This window comes from Arachis duranensis, chromosome 2 (assembly GCF_000817695.3).
Source record: "Arachis duranensis cultivar V14167 chromosome 2, aradu.V14167.gnm2.J7QH, whole genome shotgun sequence".
In the NCBI taxonomy this organism is placed as follows: Eukaryota; Viridiplantae; Streptophyta; class Magnoliopsida; order Fabales; family Fabaceae; genus Arachis; species Arachis duranensis.
Genome location: NC_029773.3, coordinates 21,564,211 through 21,587,726, shown reverse-complemented (window position 1 = coordinate 21,587,726; position 23,516 = coordinate 21,564,211). Strand labels below are relative to the sequence as shown.

The following is a 23,516-nucleotide window of genomic DNA, read 5'->3' as shown; positions in this document are numbered from 1 at the left end:
GCTTCATCTATTTGGTTAGATTCACATAGACCATCTACCACAACAGTATAAGTGGTACTATCTGCAGTAATGCCATTACTTGCCATATTATTGAAGGCCCTCAATGCATCATTTGGCCTCTTTAGTTTGAATAGGCCTCGGAGAAAAGCATTATATGTCGCAACACTCGGTCTTACACCATTTTCAGGCATTACTTTATGGAGCAACTCAACAGCTTCATCAATTTTTGCAGTGTCCAATAAACCAGAAATTATAGTAGTGAAGGTCACAACATTGGGAGCGGAAAATTTACCACTCAACATGTCCTGTAATACCGTTAGAGCTTCATCAATCCTCCCCACCTTGCAAAATCCATTGATAACTGCGTTAAGTGTGATCACATCTGCATGACACTGGCTTTGAAGCATGAGCACAAGCACATTCAAGAGTTCAGTTGGATTATCCACAATACAAAGAGCTCTTAAATAGGTGTTGTAAATCCTAGTCTTGTTGACGCCTTCCCTACTTAGCATGTGTTCAAGAACTTTCCTTGCCTTGTCCACATCCAGCACTTGGCAAAGAGCTTCCACCAACACCTTGTAGGTATGCTCAGAAAGCAAGAATCCGAATTCAGCTTCCTCTAATAACTGATAAGCTCTCATACAATCACCATCCTTGCTAAACCCATGTATAATATAATTATAACATGCTACACTCGGAACTAATCCTCTCTTCCTCATTATATACACAATCCTAGCAGCCGCATGATACCTCCCAACCTTGCAGAGTGAATCTATCATCTGTCCATATGCAACCTCCTCACACAAACTGCCCCCTAATGCAAACTCCTCGGCTATCCTAAACAATTCATTGAAGAACCCTCCCCTACACAGAGAATCAACCAGATTCGCAAAGGCTGCCATCTTCATCGAAGCCTCCCTTTCAACCCTCATCTTCTCCCATAACTGGCACATCATTCCCTTTGCTCCTTCTATATCCCTCATCCTAAGAAACCCGCCGACTAAAACACTATAAGTCAAAGAATTTGCCGCAATACCACTATCAAGCATTTCATCAAACACCTTGCGGGCATCACCAATTCCACCAATTAAGCAGTACCCATTAATGAGAGTAGTATAAGAAACCACATTGGGGCAATGCCCTCTACCCTTCATGTCGAAGAACAGTATGTGAGCTTGTTGGGGTTGACCGAACCTGCAAAAGTGATCCATTAAGCGGTGATAGGTGACAATGGAGGGAACGAAGCCGTGGTTAGCTTGGATCAAAGAAAGGGCACAAGCCCAGGTTCGGTGCGGGGTTCGAGAGGAGAGGAGGCGGGAGAGGAGAACGTTGGAGGTGTGGTGGTCAGGGAGGAAGCCGGAGGAGAGGAAGAGGGAGAAGATGTTGTGGGCTTCATCGAAACGGTGGGCGTCACAGAGGGAGTGGATGATGGCGACAAGGTTGCGGTTGTGGAAGGTGGTGGTGGAGTGGTGGTGTTGTCCATGTTGAATGGTGTGGTTGTGGATGGTGGTTGAGAATAGAAGAGAGGGGAGAACGAAGAAGGGTTTGGATTTACTATGGATGAGAAAGGTGGTGGTGCGTGATTGCATTGCATTGACACGCGATGAGCCAATGGACAGAGGCTCCTTTGGGGCATTTGGTCGAACAGGTTCTGTACTAACTTCATGTGAAATTAATAAAAAACTGCACATGAATTTTCATCAAAAACACCCTTCTTTGTATGTGTCCTTGTCTGCATTTTTTTCCTCCGTACTCTTCCTTGTTTTATTCCTCTTTTTTTTTCCAAAAAGAAAAATAAGGGCAAAAAAAAGAAAGAAGCAAAAAGTTGTGTTTAGTTAGAAAAATGATACCTAACTGGCAACAAAAAAAAATTGACTCTTGACTCGGGCATCCATTCATGTATTCACTCTTCATATTTTTTTACAAGTGCTCAATAGTAATAAGAATGAACATTTCCACATTTCACAGTTTTTTTTTCTTCCTGTTATTAAAGAAATAAAATGATGCTGAGTTTGTATTAATGCTCCATCATTAATCAAATCAAATCATGGATAAGAACTTAACCAACATCCAAGCCTACCCAATAAAAAGGGGTAGGGGTGTTCAATCACCAATTACACTCATCATCCAATCATTTGTTTCTTGAATAATACATGATAATTATATGTGTATAAGTATAACCATTGCAATGAAACTGTGTTATGTACAAAACACACTCTTCATTTTTGTCCACTCCTTTTGGCTTCCAATGTTGTTCCCTCTTTGAGTGCTACTTGTGCTTCATGCTCCATTCCAAGTCCACCCAATGAAACATACTGAAGATAAGATGCAATGTGCCACAAAGGGGAAATCACTTGCGCTTGCATTGCATCGCCTAGCGCTTCCTACGGCATTTCGCTCATGAGATAACACAAACTGCGACGCGCATGTACCGTTGGAGAAACCATTGTTCCGGCATCAATGAACTGAAAGTAACAGAGAAATCTATTTTGTTTAAAATAGCGATCAAGGTATGGTATTGTGATTTTTAACTTTTGAGGGACGAAACTGTAGAGAGGATATGCAAAACAATCATGGATTTGTTGCTATTATTGTTTCTCATTTGAATACAAGTTTTCACATATCATTTACCAAACTAATTTAATCTACTTTTGCATTAGATAAATAAGGTCTTACTCTAGTGATATATAACACAACAATATTTATGTCATTATGTGTGTGTGCATATATAGATCAAATAACAGAAAGGCTATGTTCTTGAATGTTACTCTATCTTGTTAATGAATATTTTAATTAAAAATAAAAAACTATTCATCATTATGTAAAGGGTTAATTGAAATTTACCTTATATGTACTTTAACTGCTAAACTTTAAAAATGTGCAAAAAGGACCCCTGAAAACATTGTGTTATGTGAAAATTGACCCTCTAAACTTTTCGACATATGCAACTGTGGCACCTTAAACTTTTGTTAACAACTGATGAAAAAAATTGTTAACATGGTTAATTTGCATATCTGGAGAAATTTAGAGTGTCAATTTGCACATTTTTAGAATTCAAGTATTAAAGTGCATGACATAAAGTTCTAAGGGCAAGGAAAAGTACAACTAACCCTTACGTAAACTTCACATGAGCAAGGATATAACTTGCAATTTTATTATTCATAGTTCATTAAGGACTAAAAAAGAAAGGTAAGACAAATTTAGATGATTGAGCATTCCCATGAGAAATCTACCTGTGTATAGAACTCAATTGCAAGTCTAAAATCTTTCTGCCGGAAAGCCGCATCGCCTTTTTTCTTACAATTTAGCATGTCCTGCATTTGATCAGTCCACATCTGGAAAGATAACTGTAGCATCACAACAGAGAAAAACTCAAATTAGCACACGACAAAGAAACAAGGTAAAAGTTAAATAAAAAATTACATATTACTTAATAGTTTGTCTGAATAAGTCAATATAAAAAGAACACGTGATGCTTTTGGTTTGCATTTTCATTTTAATTTTCAGTGTTTTTTATTTTCAGGATTTTGTGAAGAAAAAGAGAAACACGAGATGAAAACAGAACACTGATTTCTCTTTTTTCTTCACAAAATCCTGAAAACAGAAAATATAAACCATAAGCACACTAAACTTTTTCCAAAACAATTTTAGAGGCATATAGCAAATTTAGATAGAGAACCTCATTTGCAATTCCCTCATCATCTTTATAGCCAAGTTTTTCCAAAACTTCATGAATGGCAGTCAGGTCCTTTCTTGAACAAGCTTCACCGAGCGGAGACAATGAAGCTAAAGTAGAACCATGCGGAATACCCATCAATTCATGTGAAGGAACCTAAAAGAAATAAAAAGATAACAGAAGAAATCAAATGAATGACAGTATTATACCAACCTCTGTCTCTTTCTGAAGAGGGGCCAAAGCAGCCACTAATGACTTCGGATTAGGCCTCTCTCTTGGTTCGTACTGTAAACATCGAGATGCCCAGCGCACCAACTCGGTTCCATCATCATCAGAAAACTGTCCTTCCAAGCAAGAATCCGTCAGCATCTGAAGATTTCTGTCTCGAATCAAATCAAGAGCCTGCTCCAACATTTTCAAAAAATTAGAGATACTTGTCACATTACATATAATATTCAAGTTTACACACCAAAGGATATATAAAGAAATAAAATTGTGCAATCTTCAATGGCACGATTTTCCCTAAAGTAACATGACTTACATGACTTGGAGGGATATGCTTCCCACTGAGAATGTCAAGCAAAAGAGTTCCAAAGCTGTATATTACACTTTTTGGTGTTACTCTACCTACAGAAGAAAAGTAGTTATTAAAATTTTGTTATCATCCTACTCTTACAAACGATTAATGATCATATATTCTAAAATGAAAAGACTGATTTTTCAATTTAATATCAACACAATGCTACTACTGAAGAAAAATGGCATACCAGTTCTGAGATACTCAGGAGGGGTAAATGCTAAATTCGTGCTATAACTTTTCCCATCCCTACTATTCTTCATAAGGCCAAAAGTTGAAAGCCTAGGATTACCATCCTGCAAAATTCTAACACAGGATTTATGTTAATTTAATTACATTAGATACATACACAAGGCGGACACAATTTTACCTCCTCAAATAGAACTCTATATGCATTAAGGTCATGATAGAGCGCACGTCCTTTGCTCGTGCAGTATTCCAGAGCTTTTGCAAGATGTAGAACAACTCTCAGTCGCATTGGCCATTTCATCGGTTGAGTTTCCCCTGATATAGAGACAAACATCAATTATTTCGCATATCATAGACTCAGCAGTATGTTCATGAAAACCATCACCAGAAAACAGGATAATCATCAAATATTGAAGCTAGCATAATTCTTTGGGAAGATTTATTTATGATTTTTTGTTTAGTTTGAGTGCTATTTTGTATTTTGACAGTACAAAACCTAATTTTCTTAACAAGATGAATGTTATTCAGTTATTGGACAGTACTAATCCCATATTATGCACCAACAATGCACCAGGATTGACTCGTGATAAAGCAGATAAAAACAAAATAGTAAGCACTATATTAATTCAAGGCATACCAATTGGTTTTCCAATTATTAAAAGAGAAGAACAAATCATATGCATGAAAGAAGCTATTACAATGGAAAAGGTGTTTTGCGAGTGTTTCGTTGGGCATGTATTCGGCTACAAGCAACCTCTCTTCGCCTTCACAACAACAACCAAGTAAATTCGCTAATCTTTGGTGACGAAGCTGGCCAACAGATCTAGCTTCCTCCTGAAGTTACAAAATGAAATTATCCTTATTAACTAAAATTGAGACCAATACCATGTGAGGATTGAAAGTTACAGTGTGTGGTTTTAGAATCCACTAAGAAAGAAAGGTAACATTTACCAAAAACTGCCGAGAATCGGGCCAAGCATTCCTATTGAACCTCTTAACAGCAATCCTCATTTGATTCTCCAACTTCCCTTTATACACAACATTTGGAGCCTTCTCTCCATGTTCAGATACTATATTCTGAACAGAGAAACCGGATGTCGCATTCTTAAGTTGCTCAAATGTATATTCGCGAAATGCAGGCCCATTATCGGCTTCACTTCTATCTTCATTTCCTGGAAAAGAAAACATTACATTAAACATCTATGAACCACAATTTCTTGAAATTACTGAGCAGAACATAATGCACCATAATATTATTAACAGTGTATTATTGTTACCTACCAGTATGCGGAACTTCAATAACAGATATCTTAACTTGTGAATTTACGCAGCACGGCACGAGGCTGGAGAACTGAATCCCCATTTTGATTCACTAAAATAATAATATTTGAAGTTATGACAACCTTTTCCACTTTCAATTATTTGAATTTCTGTATATATCCAAAAAAAACATATGCAGCTGCAAATTTTGGAGCAAGAAATGCCTGTAACTCACATTAAAAAAAATCCTTGTTTAAGGTTTAAAGGGTTTAAAAGAGCATAGCCTTTGATCACTCTCAAGCAACTAAAACAAAGTCATCAAGCACTAGCATCAAGAACCATTTTCACAATTAACAAGAAGAGAAGACAATGATCAGAACAACATAAAAAAAATACTCAACAAATGTAAAGTTGCTTCATTTAAGAAGGGAATATGATAGTACTTTTCATTATTTTTTGTACATTTTTCGTTTCGTTGGGTTGGTGAAGAGAATTGAAGATGTCACATACATAGAAACACAAAGTAATAACAAAATCATCACAAAACAATAATCCCAAATCCATGTGATCTTTAAATACTACACAACCAAACAACTAAGCAATTTTAGTATTTAAAGCTAAAAGGTAAATAAAAAGGACATCCATCATAGATGAAACATTTAAATGCATTTCATAAAAGTTAGGGGGAGAAATCATAAACACACAGAAGCTGAATATTTAACTTCACATGACAGCATAGTATCTAAGCATCTATTTGCATCTAGCTTTCAATTTTTTTTCTCTTATTTCACTTTCTCCCTTTTTCTCTCCGAGTCAACTCAATAGTATAGTTAGAAAATGCACCTAAAGTCTTTTCCATTTTTTCTACTTTGCCAAACTAAACAATGAATAAAGCAGCACTTTTTGAACCTACCCAAAAAGCAATTTCACCTTTGAAATTCTTCTTCAGTTCTTCTTCAATGGCAGTGAGAAAAAAAAGTTGACTCCTTCTTTTCTCCTCTCTCTTACCTAGACCAAATCAAAAGCTTTTGCGAGATCCACATTTTCTTCCCAGAAAACAAAAGAGAAAAATAATAATAAAACCAGGAAAATTGTCTGAATTTTTCAAAGTTCAAGTCTTTTTCTCGATCCAATCAAACCCCATTTATCATTTTCCTCAGAAAACTTGGGATTTTCTTCTTTTGTTTCCTCCAAAACCCAACAATTCTTCAACCCAGATCAAGTAAAATATTAAAACCCAATTTTTTAAGTATAAAAAAATTTTCGTTTTTTAAATTGAAGAAAATCAATAAAGGAAGAATGAAAACTCTAGCTGAACTGATCAACTTTGTGAGAAGCACAAAATGTATAAAGAAAAATGATGGTGAGTGATGACGAAACTAGGCTTCTCAATTTTATTTTATTGGCCCTTTCATTTGGAATAAAATTATAGGCCATGGATTCCTTAATCCTATATTTTTGTAGGAGTATCATTAACCTTCATAAAAATAATTACAAAATATACTCCATTTTTTTTTTGAAAAAGTTACTAATTTTATTTTGATCCTTTTAATTATTGATTTTTTTAACTTTGTCCCTTTTCTCTTTTTTTGAGTACGAAAAACTGAGAGAAATTAGAGTTCTTGGAGAGCATCAACAAGATTGAAAAAATCTCCTTCCAAAATAGAGTGTGGATTGAAAAACCTAACTCTGCCCTCCCCTTTCTTTTTGATTTCAGAGGCATTGAGAGAAGAGAAGTAGCTAGGGTTTCATTCAACTTCAATCCTGCCATTCTCATCCTCTTCCTCTGCTGCAAATTTCGTACGCCTCCGCCGCCGCCGCTCCCTGCTTCTTTTCATTCTTACATTAGAAGCATTCAGAGAAGAAAAGGTCCGCTAGGGTTTTCATACAATTTCAATTCCTGCATTTCTCTCTTCCTCTTCCTCTGCTGCACATCTCACTGGCATATTCTCGCCGCCGCCGCGCAAGACTGCTGACAGACATTCTCAAGGATGACAGCAATTCTAACTCTGTATGTTCTCTAGTAATCTGTTTCCCTGTCTCCTTATTTTTGCAGCCTTCCCCAATTAAATCTTGGTTAATTTGCTATTATCGTTGTGATTTTATTGGTGTTGTGGTTTGATGCTTAATGCGCTTTCTCTGTTTTTTGGCATTCGATTAGGAATTCGTGCAATCTTTTCATGGGAACCTGTGCGATGATGATGCCTTGAAAGTCATCAAGTTGGGGATTCCTGGTTGATTTTGTTGAAGCCATTATGGAGGTAGTTCCATCCAATTTGATCACATCTCAGGATAAAGACTGCAATTTTGTAACTTTTAATTTGATTCCATATTCCAGACAGCTTATACTGTCTAAAGTCTTCGATATTTCTTTATGCCTATGCAGATCTTGCATTTTTTTATATTAAAATTAAAGTTTTTGAAAGAAGTTAGTTGCTATTTAAAAACATTGCAACTTTTTCATGTGAGGTTGTTAGAAAATACTACGTGATTTCACATAATTTTGTGCCCAACAAACTCAAGGTTACCATGTGAAATTCTTAGTGTTTGTTTGGCTTTTGTTCTTGTTTTTTGTTTCTGCTTTCAGTTTTTAGGACTCTAGGAAGAAGTGGTAAAACATGAAACGAAAACAGAAAACACCATCTTGATAAATAGTGTATAGTTTCTGCTGAGTGAGTGGTGAAAATGTTGCTTGACAAATGGTTTTTATCCCAAACTGAAAAGCTACTTGTTCATCATGCATGATCTTGTTAACTAAAATAAATATTGCTAATTGTGTTCTCTCCGTTCTCCTACTTATAACTACAGGATAAGCCAGCTTTCATATTCTGTGTCGAAGACAGAGCACTCTTTTTTTTGAAGAGCAACTTTTTTATTGTTTTGGTAAACTTATCCAGGATTCAAGAGCCGCGTTAAGTTCTTTAGTATTCTTGATCCAACAAGACCCTGTAATTATGTTTCTGAAATCTCCGATGCTGGATTTCTTGGTCCTCTTTTCAAGGTATTATTTCTGACCTTGTATCTCTCTTTGGTTTTACACCTATGATTGACTAGTTCTTGATCGAACTTTATTACACATTTTGTAAAATATATTCCAGGTTACCATGGAAGAACATCCAACTGAAGCTTTCACAAACACATCAGCGGATAAGTGTTGGGAAACAATTCTTGACAGACTAAATGCTGAGATCGAGAGGTGTAAGAGTCTAGGTGAACAAGAACTCCCTCCCTTGGAGGTTTTGCAAAGCATTAATGGTCATAAAATGTTCGGATTCCTTAAGCCATCCATTATTCAGGTAACGCTATCTCAAATATTGAAGATCTTTTCAGCCACTGAGGAAGTTATGATCTAACTTCTGAAGTTTTAATCAATTCCGGCAAACAATTTCAGGCCATTGAAGCTCAAGATCCCAGTCATCAATGTGTAGAGTACTGGCATCACAAAGAACTTTCCTCTGAATCTTCAGGCAGTGGAAATGATGCCTCTAAGTGCTCAAATGGTTCAAGCAACTCTCTGGGTGATGTCAAGACCAAACTTTTCGGCTTCAATTTGATAAAGCAGGAGCAAGAAGATAACATAGAAGGACATTTTCGTTCATTTGAAGAGATGAAGTCATTGCTACAAGGATTCCTAAAAAAGGCCAGTCCTGCCGAGTTGAGTGCAATGCTCAAGTTATTTAGCTCTAATTCACAAGTTACTCAATGGAGAGCGGCATTCGTAGCGTTGATCGAAGAGATCCAGAAAGGTTGTAGATAAAAGAAGAATAAGATCTCTCTAGTCATTTTTCAATTTATTCAGTAGTTAGGTCCATTCATAACTAAACTGAAGAAAATTCTGGGTAAGGCCAAGATATAAAATTTTCTTTTGTTCCTAGTAATAGAGTGAACTTGTTAGTTAGAGGTGGCTAATGCTATTAAACACCCATTGTAGTTGCTAGTGCCTTTGTTCCATTTATACTTTTCTTTTTTATATTTATATTTTTCTTTTTAAGCTAGCTTTTGGTGTCAATTAGACTTTATTGATTTCATCTTTACTGATCTCCATTTATCTCTAAATTTCTGTATATAAACAGAAAAAGAAATGCTGCTGATATATAAATGATGATTGATATCAATAGAAACAATACATGGAGAACTTTGCTCCTCAAATAATGTGTTTCACTTTCAACCCTTGTGTTGTAATTATTCTATAATTAGTACATATTTGTTTATATTAGGATAGATTTGGTGCAGATTTGTTTTGAATAGCTTTTATTACCTGTTATTTTCTTTCCTTAATTAGGTTGTAAATAATCTTTATATTCTGTATGTAATCACTCTTTAAGTGAAACAATTCAGGAATAATATTTAAAAATCTTCTTTTCAAGTCCTTGGCTACTCTCTTTTAAGTTCATACTAGTGTAAAATCCGGGCTACGCCCGGGCCAAATATTATTCTATTATAAAAATTTATTGATACTTATCTATTAATAATAATAGTTATTACATAAAATTTATTGATATTTATTTATAATTAATAATAGTTATTACTTTTAATTTTAAAAAAAATTGTTATATAAAAAATTAAAAGTTTATTGTATAATATATAAGGTTATTACATCTTCTATTCGTAGAGGCCAAAATAATTTTATTATTTTTTTAGTTCATATTAATAGATTCTACTTAAATATTAAAGTTATTATATTTTTATATTTAAATAAATATTGTTACACTCTCTGTTATACAATTTAAAAAAAATTAAAATTTTAAAATTAAATTATTTTTATTAAAATTAAAATTTTAGTAAAAATAATTTATATTATAATTATACAATATATAAATACCAACTAATATAAGTAACGTTTCATTATATTATTAGACTCCTAATGTGTGGTTCTTGTTATACACAAATCTTGTACTCAATTTACTTTACTATATTTATGTATAGTTTGTATATAAAAGTATTAATATATATTTACTGAAAAAATTAATTTATTTAGTATACAAAAGCATTTTTTTCTCAATCTTTTTTGTTATATTGATGTTTAATCCGATAAATATTTTTTAACTTACATCTTTTCTACTCCTAATAACAAACAGACCAAAAAAAGTTAAGGAACAAATTATTTATAATTTTTATCCAATAACAGAAAAATATAAATGAGAGAATTTACAATTATTTATGATTAATGTTTCACAAACATAATCACGCATAATACCAACTTCAACCAATTTGCACACATAGCCTCTCAAAGGATATAATTTTTATGAGTCAACCATCTTATAGAATTTAAATTATGTTGGAGTAGTATCAATGAATGTTTTTTTTTTTCACTTATCAATGAATGTTTTTAGCATAACTAAAAAATAACATTTTTATTCACTTTTTCGTATTCTTTTGTTAGTTTTTTTATTTTTTCTTTCTCTTTTATTTTTTTTATTTAATGTGTTAATGTTTTTTATTTTTCTTTCTCTTTTTTTTTTGCATATGTACATTTTTAAAAGCAAAAGATCATTTATGTTGAATTTTCACCTCTTCTTAACTAAATGAGCTTGTTTGATCTAACCTTGCCAGAATACCATTATAGAAAAGCTTATACATTTAGATTTCTATGGCTGAAAAATTGGTATAGTAAAATTTTCTAAAATCAACTATTGGCCAATTGTCCTTGCCATTAATATAGACTATAATATAATATAGTTTCTTCCATAATCTTTAACAAACAACCACCAAAACTCGCTAATTCATATTGTTATTTATAAATAAAGGTAAGAAAGCATATGTAGATCTTATAAAATTAACGAACTTGTTTTCTCATCATTTCAATATCTTAGAGACATTCAATAAATATTATTTTTGTTACCTTCCATCCAAATATAAAAAATAAGAATATAAAAATATTTAAAATAAAACTCAATAATTTAAGAACTCTTGTCATTTTTCATAGCAAAAAATCTGTCTTTTACATATCAACAGAATGAAAAATTTAAATTCTTCATTTGTTATTTATATGTTCAATAGTTTTTTTTAACACATAATTATAATTTTGCTCCCAAAGAAGAATAGAAAGCCTGTTTACCCATTAAAAAAAGTAAATAAACAAAATAAAATCAAATAGAAAACCCATTGAATAAATATCACATTTATAAAATATGATTAAATATACTAAATTGGATCAACAATAAAAATGTCAAAAATAAAATACTAAGTGAATTACTTACTGCAAATATTTTTTGCTATAGACACTTCCAATCTAATGTGACATGAGAGTACTGTAAAAGACATATCAAAGAAACTATTATGACATTCTTCCCTTGACCCATACAATTTTTAAACACTAATCTTTAATTAAAAAGATTTTAAGAGCCAGCTTACAATGTACTTGTGATAAAAGATTGATGACTTATAACTGATAAATATTTGGTTAATTATCTTAAAACCCTCTATTTGTGAAGTTCTGTTTGCTTTTTTTTCAGCATCAATGATCTCGAATCTCACATTTTTCAGTAGGTGGATATACTTCAGTTGGCAGATCAAAAAGATAGAAGCAGCAACAAAACCAATGCACTTATTCACCAAGATATTCAACAAATGAAAAAAAAAATGATCCAAGTAGGTTTTACAGATATCTCAAAAAAAAAAAGTTGAAAAAAATAGTCAACCACCAAGTATCTATGTTTACAAATTAAGTTTCAATTCTCATTTATAAAATAATAACTTTCATCCTTACTAAGTGTAACCTAAAGAATCTAAGCTAAAAAATTAATGATGTTACTGTCACTAAAGTATTTTTACATCACTTACACGATTATAGTAAGTCTATGAATTGAATCTGTTTCTTAGTTGAAGTTCCGAATTTAAAAAGAGGTAGCGAAGGCTTTCAGCCAAATTTAAAAAATTTGTTTTTTTCGACACAAATTTATTTGTTGACTTCTCTCCGTTCTTAAATATTCGGTAAGAGTCTTTACTAGTTCTTAAATATTCGGTAAGAGTCTTTACTAATTGTAGTTAACCTATTTGTTTATTTGGATTTTCGTCCATCCTATTCACCCTTTTTATAATGCTGCTCCTTATTTTGTATTTAAAACAATGAAGGTCCTCTCCTTCTGTGATTGACCACACAGTCCATAATATAATAGAGATTTAAACCGAGAAAAAACAAATAAATAAAGCCAATTGAAAATTCATCAGAGATGCCTAAGCCTTTTTTAACTTTCTAATAGTAGAAAATTACTGTTTATTTAAGACGATTTCAATTAATACTTTTTCAATCTGAATTGCACAATTTTAGATGTGTTGAAAAATAACAACAAAAAATTCACCGTACATTGGTCCTGTATGGACACATATAAGTGTGCTAAGAATGTTATCTTTGTTGTTTTTTTTAATTTTAAAAAATCTGTAAAAAATAATTAAACGGATGAGTAGAATGGCTGGTATAGGAATATTCGTTTTAAGATGCTAAATCTACCTACCATGATTATTGAGCACTTGCATGTACAAAAATGTTCTCCATAACATTACTTGCTTCAATTGCCAATGCTTCAAGATTAGGAGAACTACTAAAAGCAGGAGATGAATGTATGCCTCTTGACATCTGAGAATTTTTTCCTTACAAAATTGCTCAATGAACTAATACTCCCTTCCATACTTCAATAACAACTAATTAAAAAATCAATATTTATATCTCATTAAGGTCTCGAGAGAATTAAACATGCTTACCTCTTGTAGTGTGATAACTTCGCCTCTTTCTCATCAAGCAGGAAACTCTGCCAATTTAATATTGAGATTTAGGATGTCTCTTTTGAATAGGTTGATGGCATTCATCTTTAAACTGATCTTCAGTAGTGCAGGTGATTTTTATAAAGGCATGGCAATAGAAATTACTGGCAAAGTGAATGCATTCGAATAACTTTTAACAAAAATATCTTACTCGAAAGTATGCCCAAAATAAAGCTCCTAACTACCACTTGTCAATACTCGAAAGTACTCTCAAAATAACTCAGCTTGCACTACTTCTAAAGGGTAAGCCTCCCCTGAACCAAAGAAATGCACAACACGGCTACAGAGTTTAACGTTTCAACAAAAAATTTACTTCACAACCCACTAAAATCATGTAAAAAACCAACAAAATAAAAGGAATATTACAATATTGTTCAAAAATAGCTAAAATACATTCACTTACCAGCATAAGTTTTCTACAGAACATCCAACTATAAAGCAGTCTTCATTTTGTGCTTAATCTTGTTCTCACCCTCCACTGGCTTCTCCTTCCTCTCCTCTTCTTCCGAACCACTCTATCTTCCACTTGTCACCATCTTCTCTTTCCTTCGCCAGCATCGGCCTACTATATTCAGTATCTTATCTGCCAAACGTTACTACAATCACACACACAACAAAGGACACAAAGAAGTTTTGGACTTTGGTGGCAATCCATTCAATCAGTTTTATTTTTTATTCTTAATTTTGAAATACATGATTACAGGGCACAATTTGTTATTAAACCGCATAGAAGGAAATTGCACCAAGCAATTTTTTCTTCCCCTACTTGTATTAATAAAAAGTTAATTAAAAGACAAACTTGACTTACATTAATATATTTGGTAAATTAAATTTAGACACAATTTTTGAAAAAACTTCATTAACATATACATGATATCTTTAGGAATCATTTTGAATATTAGCCATTTTATTTTTCCTATTGTTTGGATGCTTTGAATGAATTGTTACAAATTAATCTAGCTATCTATAAATTTGCATTGATATCGCTTTGTAAAATCAAACAGATGTCCAAAGAGGTACAAAAAAGAGAATAGGAAAAGAAAAGGAGAGAAGCAAATCAGTCCTAATGTAAGATATATGTCATTATAAGGCTAGTTAATACATGTCTTATATAGTCTTTAAGATTTCTTCATACAAAATCACATATAAAATCATATTCTCTATATATAAATTCATCTCTTCAAAAATGCTAAATAGTATCCTATCATCATGCATAGTCTCAAAAGCCAAAAAGATAGTGTCTAAAAGAAATGGAAAAAAACGCTCAAAATATTCATAATTTGGTAGTAAATTCTGATGCTCAACTTAGTGGTCTATGTATTTTTGCAATCGCAGCAGTCCACGTATTTTGACATTTATTTTTTATTTTATGTTTCAAAAGTTTTATCCTCCATGCTTGTAAATTAGTCACATATTCAATGTATCTGACAGAAAATGATGTACTCTGTGTGCCAGAATCCATCATATACTTTACGTTTCATAAATTCATAATCCAATATTTATGGAAAGATTGTTGTATTCCTACCTGAATTGGTATTTCTCGTTCCTCTCCCAGGGCCCACATCTTTGCTGCGCCAGCCTGATAATTTGACTGTCTTTTCTGAAATAAATGTGCATTCTTGTAGGTTTGAGCTTTGAGCTTTGTTTACTCAAAAGTCAAGGGTAAACCCAACTTATAACTGTAAAATAACATCTTGAAGCACATACAGCAACAATACACATAGCTTGAGTACACATTTCTGTGAATTACTATGTTAAAAGAAAGTTAGTTGCTAAATTCAATTAGCTAGTAAATTATCTACAACTAAACATATAAGTTAGTAAAATTATTCTTACTCGTATCTATCTCAAGATCAATGAGATTTTTTCTCTTCTCAAATATCATTTATCAAGAATAGTAGTGATTCTACTAACCACCAAGCTATTGTCAGTACAATCCAACACACAATATTACTCATTAATTAGATATGAGAATATATTTAATTTTTTGATACTAATAATCCAACTGCAATTATAAAAAACAAAGCTCATTAATTAGATATGAGAAAATATATTTAATTTTGAAAACACGTAGAAATAATCATAGAAGAATCTACAATTTTTTTACTGAGTTTGATGAAACCTGTGGCACCATTCGAAAATAGGGGAGCAAGGAGGAGATCATAGGTCATGGGATATGTACTAAATGATTCACACCGATTATAATATATATCAAATAGATCTCGTTCATAAATTAATTTGCTCTTTCATCTTTAGGACCAATAAGCCTGAACTCAAGTTATTCTCCTATTTGCTGTCCCTTGGCATGAGCAGTCCTTTGGTAGCAATTGTGTCGCTGCTGGATCCACCCATTGAGAGTGCTCATTCATCTCACCTGATAATAGCATTTGTTAGGATCTCTGCACAACAATCCTCTTCATCTACCTACATGTTACCACAACACCATAATCTCAATCATTTCCATCACACTTTCCAACCATAGATCACAGCTTATCGACAATCAACTTATATTTTTCCATTTAAATTTTATCTAGTTTACACCTTTAGAATTACATACCACAACATATCAAGTGATTTCACATATAGAAAAGAAATATTGAAAAAAGAAATTAACTGTCTCAATTTGCCTCCTGAAGGGTAAAAGTCAGGTTTCCATCTTCAATAAAAATTAACAGATAAGATGAAACAAATCAGCTTAAATAAATGAAAATCTAATTTTAGGGGAATAAAAACCTTAAACACCGTCCATCTCTTTGTCAACCTTGGCCTGCATTTCGTGGAAGGCCCCTAGCTTTCTTCTTCTCTGTTTCGGTGAGAACATGGGTTAGTAAAGATAGGTAATTTTGACCAAAATCAAAACTCTTTTACTCTGATTCAATCACAATTTCAAAGAATACGTCGTGTTTCACTATATATATGACATTTCAGAGCCTTATAACAGAGTATTTGGTAGATGTAAACAATTATATAAGCTTTTAAAAGAAAAATAGTGAAAAAAACTCACCGAAATGTATCTTCTTTGAGACTGAGGCATGATGAACACGGTTCAAAACAGTGAAGGTAGATATGATGAAGAAGTGCGAACTGTGTAAGGTTAAGGCTAGGACTTTCTGCGAGTCGGACCAGGCTACCCTATGCTGGTAGTTCTTGTATTTGGCGTTGCTGTTGTAGTTATTGTATTCGACAGAGGAAAATCATCTGAGGCGGCAGAGGTAGACGGTGCCAATACGGGGAGCAAATGAAAATAAACACCAAATGAATCCCAAAAATTTGAAGCTACTTCTTCAGTGCTGCAAAAAATTTGAAGCTACTTCTTCAGTGCTGCAGAGCAAAATGAGGAATGAGAGCAAGAGAGAGATTTAAATCATTGATTTGAAATGGGGAAAGTTTCAATATTTTGTAATGTATTTGCACATAGAAGGGGCACTCTCAAAGGAACCCCTTCTTTGCAGTCATAGCTTGAATACACATTTCTGTGAATTACTATGTTAAAAGAAAGCTGGTTGCTAAATTTAATTAGCTGGTAATTATCTACAACTAAACATGAAGAAATTACCTGAATAACAAAATATTTAAAATTGTCTAAACAAAGTAACAAATAAGAATGCCTTAACTGAAATCATAGATAGGATTAAAAAAATTCTATTTGATCCTTTTTTCTCACAACCAAACACATCAACACAAAATGAGGTATATATAAGGAGTTTGTAATAAGTAAGAGGGATGAAAGATTACCCTTGTCCAGTTTGTGATACTCCTGAGGCTTTCCCAATCAAAAAGCCACCTTTCATTGTTCTTTGAGAAAAATAAAGAGTAGCGTGCGGCTAATTCACGAAGTTGTAGGACCTTGTTCTTGTTAATGATGCCAAATCAACCTACATACATATATAGATATTAGAATATTTTAAATGATCATAGAATGAAGAATAATAACTGCATTTGGGTACGGGAACTATGAAAAAGATTGCTCTCCAAGATTCAAAATTGTTTTTGCTTTTGAGTATTCACAAAAGCCTGAGCAAAATTGATCAGAACATGTTAATAACCTGATGATTAATTCAACTTAGGCATAGTTTGGTTCATAGCTTAAGTTTGCAAATAAATAAACAATAATTGATAGCATGGGCTAAGCTAAGAGCAACTTATTAATTAGTTATGAGCGTATGATCAAATCATGACTTTGCAGATCATGCTGAAACTCAATACGCATACTTCAAATCATTAGCATAAACCAAAAAAAAGGTGCAATCATAAAAATCAATCAATTGCACAATTCACAAAAGCAAAATCAAGAACTCAAAAAAAAAAAAAAATTAACAAATTCAACACCTCTTTTTATGTTCATATGGAACTGACTTTATCATCCCATGGCCATACTATCCTTAACCGCCATGACTGCAGCAGAAGCACCGCCTCCAGCAGCGCTGCCAGCAACCTCAGCATCCTTATCATCGGGATACCGAATAATGAAACTGAATATATACAAATGATGTTTTCTTACTCTTATTGAATCACAATTTTATTTTCACTATATATATGTCAATTCAAAGCCTTACATAGTACCATAGTAGATCGAACACTCATATCCAATAGAAGATTAATTTATTAAAGACTGATATCACAGCAAACAGGCCTTGAATCCCTTCTCCAACTCTGAAACCATTCGAAAATAACAACACCTATTTGAGATGTAACTCAAAGCATCATAAACCCATTTAAAAAATTTAGGTGTTCATTATTTCATTCCCCTACACAGTGCTAAAAGTAAATCAAGATATAGGAAAATCTGTAATCACAATCCAACACTATAATCAAGAGCAACATAAAATTAGAGACCAAACAGCCATTTTATAATTTTCTTCCGCCTTTTCAAGTAGTAAACTACATATTAATCTTCCATCTATATATAATTAGCATAAAAAAGAAGATACAAATTCTGATCCCATGGAAAAAGGCTAGAACTTGCAAACCCAATGACAAAGAAAAATATGGTGGCAAATATTCAGTAGAAGGCATTTTTGTTTAAAGGAAAACACATGTTGTATATGGGTTAGTGGAAAAAGTTTCTGTTTCATAAAGCTATTTTATTTTTTAGTTTTCTTAATTTATGAGTATTCAAATAAAATAAAATAAAATACCTCATTGGTGAGCTGCTCAATTTCCTTCCATTTTCCTCTCCAACTTTGAACCAAGCCCCAAGACACTATTAATAAGAGAAGCTTTAAGATAAACTTCAAGTAACTATCTTCTACTTGCAATCACTATCATTGCTAAAAGCAAAATATATCTAAATCCTCAATTGCAACATGAATAAACAACCCAAGCAATTTGAGATAATAATAAAATTCTTGGTTATAGCTTTAGCAAAACACATCACAGGCAAGCGAAACTGATTATAGTCTTATATTTGTAAATATATATCCACCAAAAAAATTAACAGTGACATTCTCAGATGTTGATATGCAATTCTTAGTTGCTGGACACAGCCAAAGGTGGAGGATTTTTCTGCACTCCAAACTAATCAAGTTCTTTTTCACTGCACAAACATGCAATAAGGAAAAACATAAAATCTTAACTGAAAACATAAAATCTATCTTAGTTCTTTCTTTTGAGAGTATGGCTGCTACTACTTTGTGAGCCTCACTTTTTTTGTCAACTTATGGAAAGCACAATGTAAATCTGGAAAACAAATTTAAAAAAAAAAATCAAAAAGCAAACAGTTTAAAAATAAATAAAAAAAGGTCTGAAAAAACAGAAAAGTAGAAAAGCAGAAAATATGAACCTATAATTAGCATCTTACAATTGCAATTTCACCCTTTAACATTGTTGGGATTCCATCTAGCAAGCCCAATAACATCTTGCTTTTTTCAAAAACATGTCTTATTGGGGTGCTTTTTACTGCTGCAATGATATAAACAATTATCTAAAGTGGGAACTATGTCTACAGCAGAAAAAATTAAAAATAAATTGTCCTTTTAAAGCCTAATTTAAGATATTTAAAAATTCAACTACCAAAATATTCTACATGAGTGCTTTTTTATTATGAATTTGCATCTAGAGTTTCAAGCAAACAATGAAATCTAAGTCTAGATTTACAAATGTCTAGTAGTAGACAAAAGAGTAGTACCTCGTCCTATTCAATTATTAAACAAAAAAAAAAGGCCAAAACACATAATCAGTTACCACAATTACAGATTTGAAGCAATCCCTTTTTTGAACAAAAAACACAACAATCACTATAACTAACACTGACCAATTTAATCAAGGGCATTAATAAGGCAAGCATTTTTATTTTTCCTATTATACCTCTACTCACCTTCAGAAAGTGGCTTATTCTTTGGTGGTGCAAGGTCTTGTCTAGTTCATTCACAATTGTAGTCACTGACAACAGCAAATCAGTGAATGTCCTAAATATGATTTTAACTCCTAGTTACTTGCTACCACTGCAAAATAAAAAAAAAATAGATAACATAAATTTCCTAAACGTGTTCTACTTTTTCAAATATATATGATAACACAGTCTTTTGGTAAAGTTTAAAGGTCAAAGAAATACTTCCTTAGTTTCATTGATTTCACAGAGAAAATGATTTTTTGTGGCTATTCTGACTTAAAAAAATAAATTACCTCTGTAATACCACCCACGATAGGATATCAAAGCTCTCCGTTCTCTTCACCGGTGTCGTCAACTTGCTGCTAGCTGCTCTTTCTTTACGGACAGCAGCAACACCACCCATTGTTGTCACTGTTCTTTCTCCTTGTTGCTGCATCAACAGCCACAGTCACAACAGTCTTAAAAATCAACTTATAAGATTGCTAATAACACCAAACTTTAATCAAAACCCAATAATGAAAAGATAGAATAATACTCTGTCTGGGTACAGTAATTTAGGGAGCTTTTTATATGATTCATAATCAATTGCAAATGACTGGACAGAGTAAGTTGAGTTTCCATCAGTTACAGGAGAAACCTGCACTAAGATTCCAGTCCCAACATGATTTGAGTTTTCCTCCGCCACTTCTGATGCTTTGAGAGAGTGACTTCAACCACCAAAAGCTTGTCTCTGTGGCTCCCCTATTTTGTTGCAACACGAAAAGCCATATTCAATTTCGATTAGCATTTTCAATCAATCAAACAACAAAATAAAGTATGTCCGAGCTAGAGAACTAACCATCCTTCATTCGCAGCACCCACCGGCGAAGAAACGGCTGCAACACCGTCCTGCGGAGGACGCAGCTATGCGGATCCAACAGCGACGGTGGACTCCATCACCATTCCTCTTCTTTTCTCTGTCCATTTAATTTCCTTCTCTGTGACCGTCGCTGTGGTAGCCATCCTCTTCTCCTTCTTCCGTCGTCCTTTCCTTCTTCACGGTCGTTTTCTTCTTCTCTGCGACCTCGACCTTCTTTCTTCACTGTCGATTTCTTGTTCTTTTAGCTACCCTCTTCTATGTGACTGTCAGTTTCTTGCTTTCTTCCTTTCCTTTTCTCACCGTTTAACTAACATATATATGAGGACAGGGGACAGCTGTAACAAAATAATTTTGAATTTCACTTTGAATAAAAATCCCGCCAATTCTTCTGTTCATGCCTGAGTTCTTTAATAATCTTTAGATATTTACATTTTTTAATATTTTATTGATTTTGGTTGTTTTGCCACTTGTCATGCAATAAAGAGTAACACTTGTTTATTATACAAAACACCACTTGTCAATCATCTAACCATCTACTACTCTCTTATTATATATTAATAGATTATATATTAATAGATTTCAGTATTGTTCTCCTACAGGGCCTAGTATACCAAGACATGTTTATAAAGCATAGCATTCACAATTTTTGTCACCTTTACATTGAATAAGATTGAACACTTGGTACACTTGGTGCACCAATCCTCTTTTTAAGTTTCATTGTTCTTAAGATCAAAATATTCTTATGGTACGTCAGAAACGAAAAATTAATAAAAGAAATGTGGCCCGGAGAATTGTTAAGTGAGGTCATTTTCATCTAGAGGCTGGTCTTCCTGTCTGGCAGTGTTACCCTTCAATGCACTCACATCTCCTGTTGGCAGTTTCCTTGCTAGCCTAATCATCTGTAGAATTCAAAACTCACATACTAAGTTTCATACAAAGGCTAGTTCACATCACAAGAATTGTGCCACAAGCTCTTACTTCTTACCACTCAGTATGCTTACATTAGAAATCAATGTAATTAGGGACAGGGTAACAAAATATATAGTGAAAAATAAGTAATATCCCGAATTAATTTCTAAGAAAATTTGTAGCCAAATATTTTGTTCTTCAAATATTTTAATCAGTCTTTACATCAAATTGTTCATTTATATAGAAGAACAAATTCGAGGATTTTAAAATTTTTTAGCAATTGTTGTGTCTTTGTTACATAATAACAGGGATCGATTTGTCTAACATTTTACCAAAATTTGACGTCTAATAAAATAAAAGGTTAAAGCCTGATTTGGTAATTAAAATTTGTTGAGGATTAAAAATCTTTTAGAAGCCGATATCGGTATTACACTCTAAAAAATTGATTCTCTGATGTATGAATTTTCTAACTGAACAGTTATTAGAACTTCTTCTAAAACCACCTTGTATGAAATCTGAATATGATCATACACAGGAAATGTAATATATACAAACTTAGGTTACCGAGTGGTCAAGATTTGAAATGCTGCTCGATTGGGCGATACGTTTGATTTCTTCAATGTCTCCATCTGAGTATGCAGCAAGGAGATTGCTAGCACAGCGATTCTGGTCACTTTTGCAAAAAGCATCAATCCTAGACACACCACACAACCATATTATCCATAGATATTAATAATTGATTAAAGTGACATTCAATCTTTTATAGTAAAGGAAACTAACAAGAGAGGAGGCAGAAACTCACTGAGAGCAGTCATTATAACACATCTCTGCTTGCTTGTAGTCATTAGTATAAAGGTAGATAATAATTGCACTGAGATATGCCTGCATTTATGAGCATCTCTGTTAGAGGAATTTCTCCCTAAAAATAACAAGCAAATTCCATCACAGCAACATACAATATATATACAGTTACAGTTCAAATGCAGAATGCAAAATTAAATCAATCCTAACCTTGCACTGGCTATTGGTAGCATTACACTTGGAAGCTGCTAAGCCGAACTTCAATTGGAGAGGCGCAGCGTCCAAATACCTTTGTGTTACAGAAAACATACCCCGGAAAATGTTGCAAAATCAGCATTCAAGGAAAATTGCTAGAAAATTTTGAATGGAACTTCATACTTTACTACACAGACTTACTTCTCAAGTTTTATATAAACAGCAGTAGCAGAACGATAGAGATCAAAGGCCATTTGTCCTCCTCCATCTTCCTCAAGAATTGTAATGACATCAGTATATAGCTGAATAGCTTCTTCAGGCATGGTTTCTTCCAAAGCACTGCATAGTGAGAAAATAAAGAAAGCTACATATCATTTACATAATTCAGCATCTCCAAGCCATAAAGTTCATTTTGTTTGTTTTCACTTGTTCTTTAACAAAATCCTTAAAGCATAGAACACTGAAAATGAAAACAGAAACCAAACAATACCGGGCTCCCTTTGCAAGAGCATCTGATGCAGGTTGTGGCCTCCCACACTCAATGTACAATTCCGACGCCCTTTCGAGAGAAGCTCACAACTTCTCTCCAGTTTCTGAGTTCCTTTGCCATATTAGCAGCTGATTCCATGTGCTTAGCTGCATCCCAAGGGCTGGTTTACTTGTCAAGGACACAGAAACACAGAATCCTTTCACAGTGATTATAGAACAACCAGTTATAAATAAGGATACGAGCAAGCATCTCTTGTCCCTTGGAAGCTTTCTCATATGCTGCTTTTGATCTCTCATAATCCTTGGCAACTCTAAATCGATTAGCTACAGAAAATAGAGTTACATGCTTTAATTTTCATACATCTCTATCTATATTATCAGAATTTAAGGTATGAATAAATAATGTTGTTTTACCAGCCTGTTCATAAAGGGAAGTAGCACTACTCCAATCTGCAGCCTAAAATACTAC

At 33.2% G+C, this 23,516-nt stretch overlaps 5 protein-coding genes across 5 annotated transcripts in view; 2 read left to right on the top strand and 3 right to left on the bottom strand.

Annotated features, from left to right (window-relative positions):
* Positions 1 to 1,589, bottom strand: part of LOC107473972 (pentatricopeptide repeat-containing protein At3g18020) — a 2,273-nt gene extending 684 nt beyond the window's left edge. Inside the window, exon 1 of the mRNA XM_052257780.1 lies at positions 3 to 1,589. Coding sequence (XP_052113740.1) covers positions 3 to 1,589 — 1,587 coding nt within the window. The remainder of the gene's footprint in view (positions 1 to 2) is intronic.
* Positions 1 to 23,516, top strand: part of LOC107473959 (pentatricopeptide repeat-containing protein At3g18020-like) — a 39,787-nt gene that overhangs the window by 1,653 nt on the left and 14,618 nt on the right. The gene's annotated exons all lie outside the window — the stretch shown is intronic.
* Positions 2,032 to 5,584, bottom strand: LOC107473974 (serine/threonine-protein kinase BSK3-like). The gene is given in 9 exon segments (XM_016093565.3): positions 2,032 to 2,465; positions 3,234 to 3,347; positions 3,680 to 3,832; positions 3,890 to 4,078; positions 4,218 to 4,303; positions 4,444 to 4,549; positions 4,624 to 4,757; positions 5,141 to 5,276; positions 5,394 to 5,584. Coding segments are annotated over 9 exon segments (1,224 nt in total). The 5' UTR covers positions 5,454 to 5,584; the 3' UTR covers positions 2,032 to 2,219.
* Positions 7,654 to 9,709, top strand: LOC107473975 (lysine-specific demethylase JMJ14). The gene is made up of 5 exons (XM_021135210.2): positions 7,654 to 7,713; positions 7,864 to 7,963; positions 8,511 to 8,703; positions 8,801 to 8,998; positions 9,094 to 9,709. The coding sequence occupies exons 4-5, from the start codon at positions 8,807 to 8,809 to the stop codon at positions 9,457 to 9,459; spliced, it is 558 nt and encodes a 185-aa protein (XP_020990869.1). The 5' UTR covers positions 7,654 to 7,713; positions 7,864 to 7,963; positions 8,511 to 8,703; positions 8,801 to 8,806; the 3' UTR covers positions 9,460 to 9,709.
* Positions 21,262 to 23,516, bottom strand: part of LOC107473964 (pentatricopeptide repeat-containing protein At3g18020) — a 6,663-nt gene continuing 4,408 nt past the window's right edge. Inside the window, 9 exon segments of the mRNA XM_052257779.1 lie at positions 21,262 to 21,552; positions 22,127 to 22,256; positions 22,365 to 22,444; positions 22,574 to 22,652; positions 22,760 to 22,897; positions 23,049 to 23,116; positions 23,118 to 23,208; positions 23,269 to 23,371; positions 23,462 to 23,504. Of these exon segments, the coding sequence (XP_052113739.1) occupies positions 21,448 to 21,552; positions 22,127 to 22,256; positions 22,365 to 22,444; positions 22,574 to 22,652; positions 22,760 to 22,897; positions 23,049 to 23,116; positions 23,118 to 23,208; positions 23,269 to 23,371; positions 23,462 to 23,504 (837 nt within the window). The 3' untranslated portion in view covers positions 21,262 to 21,447.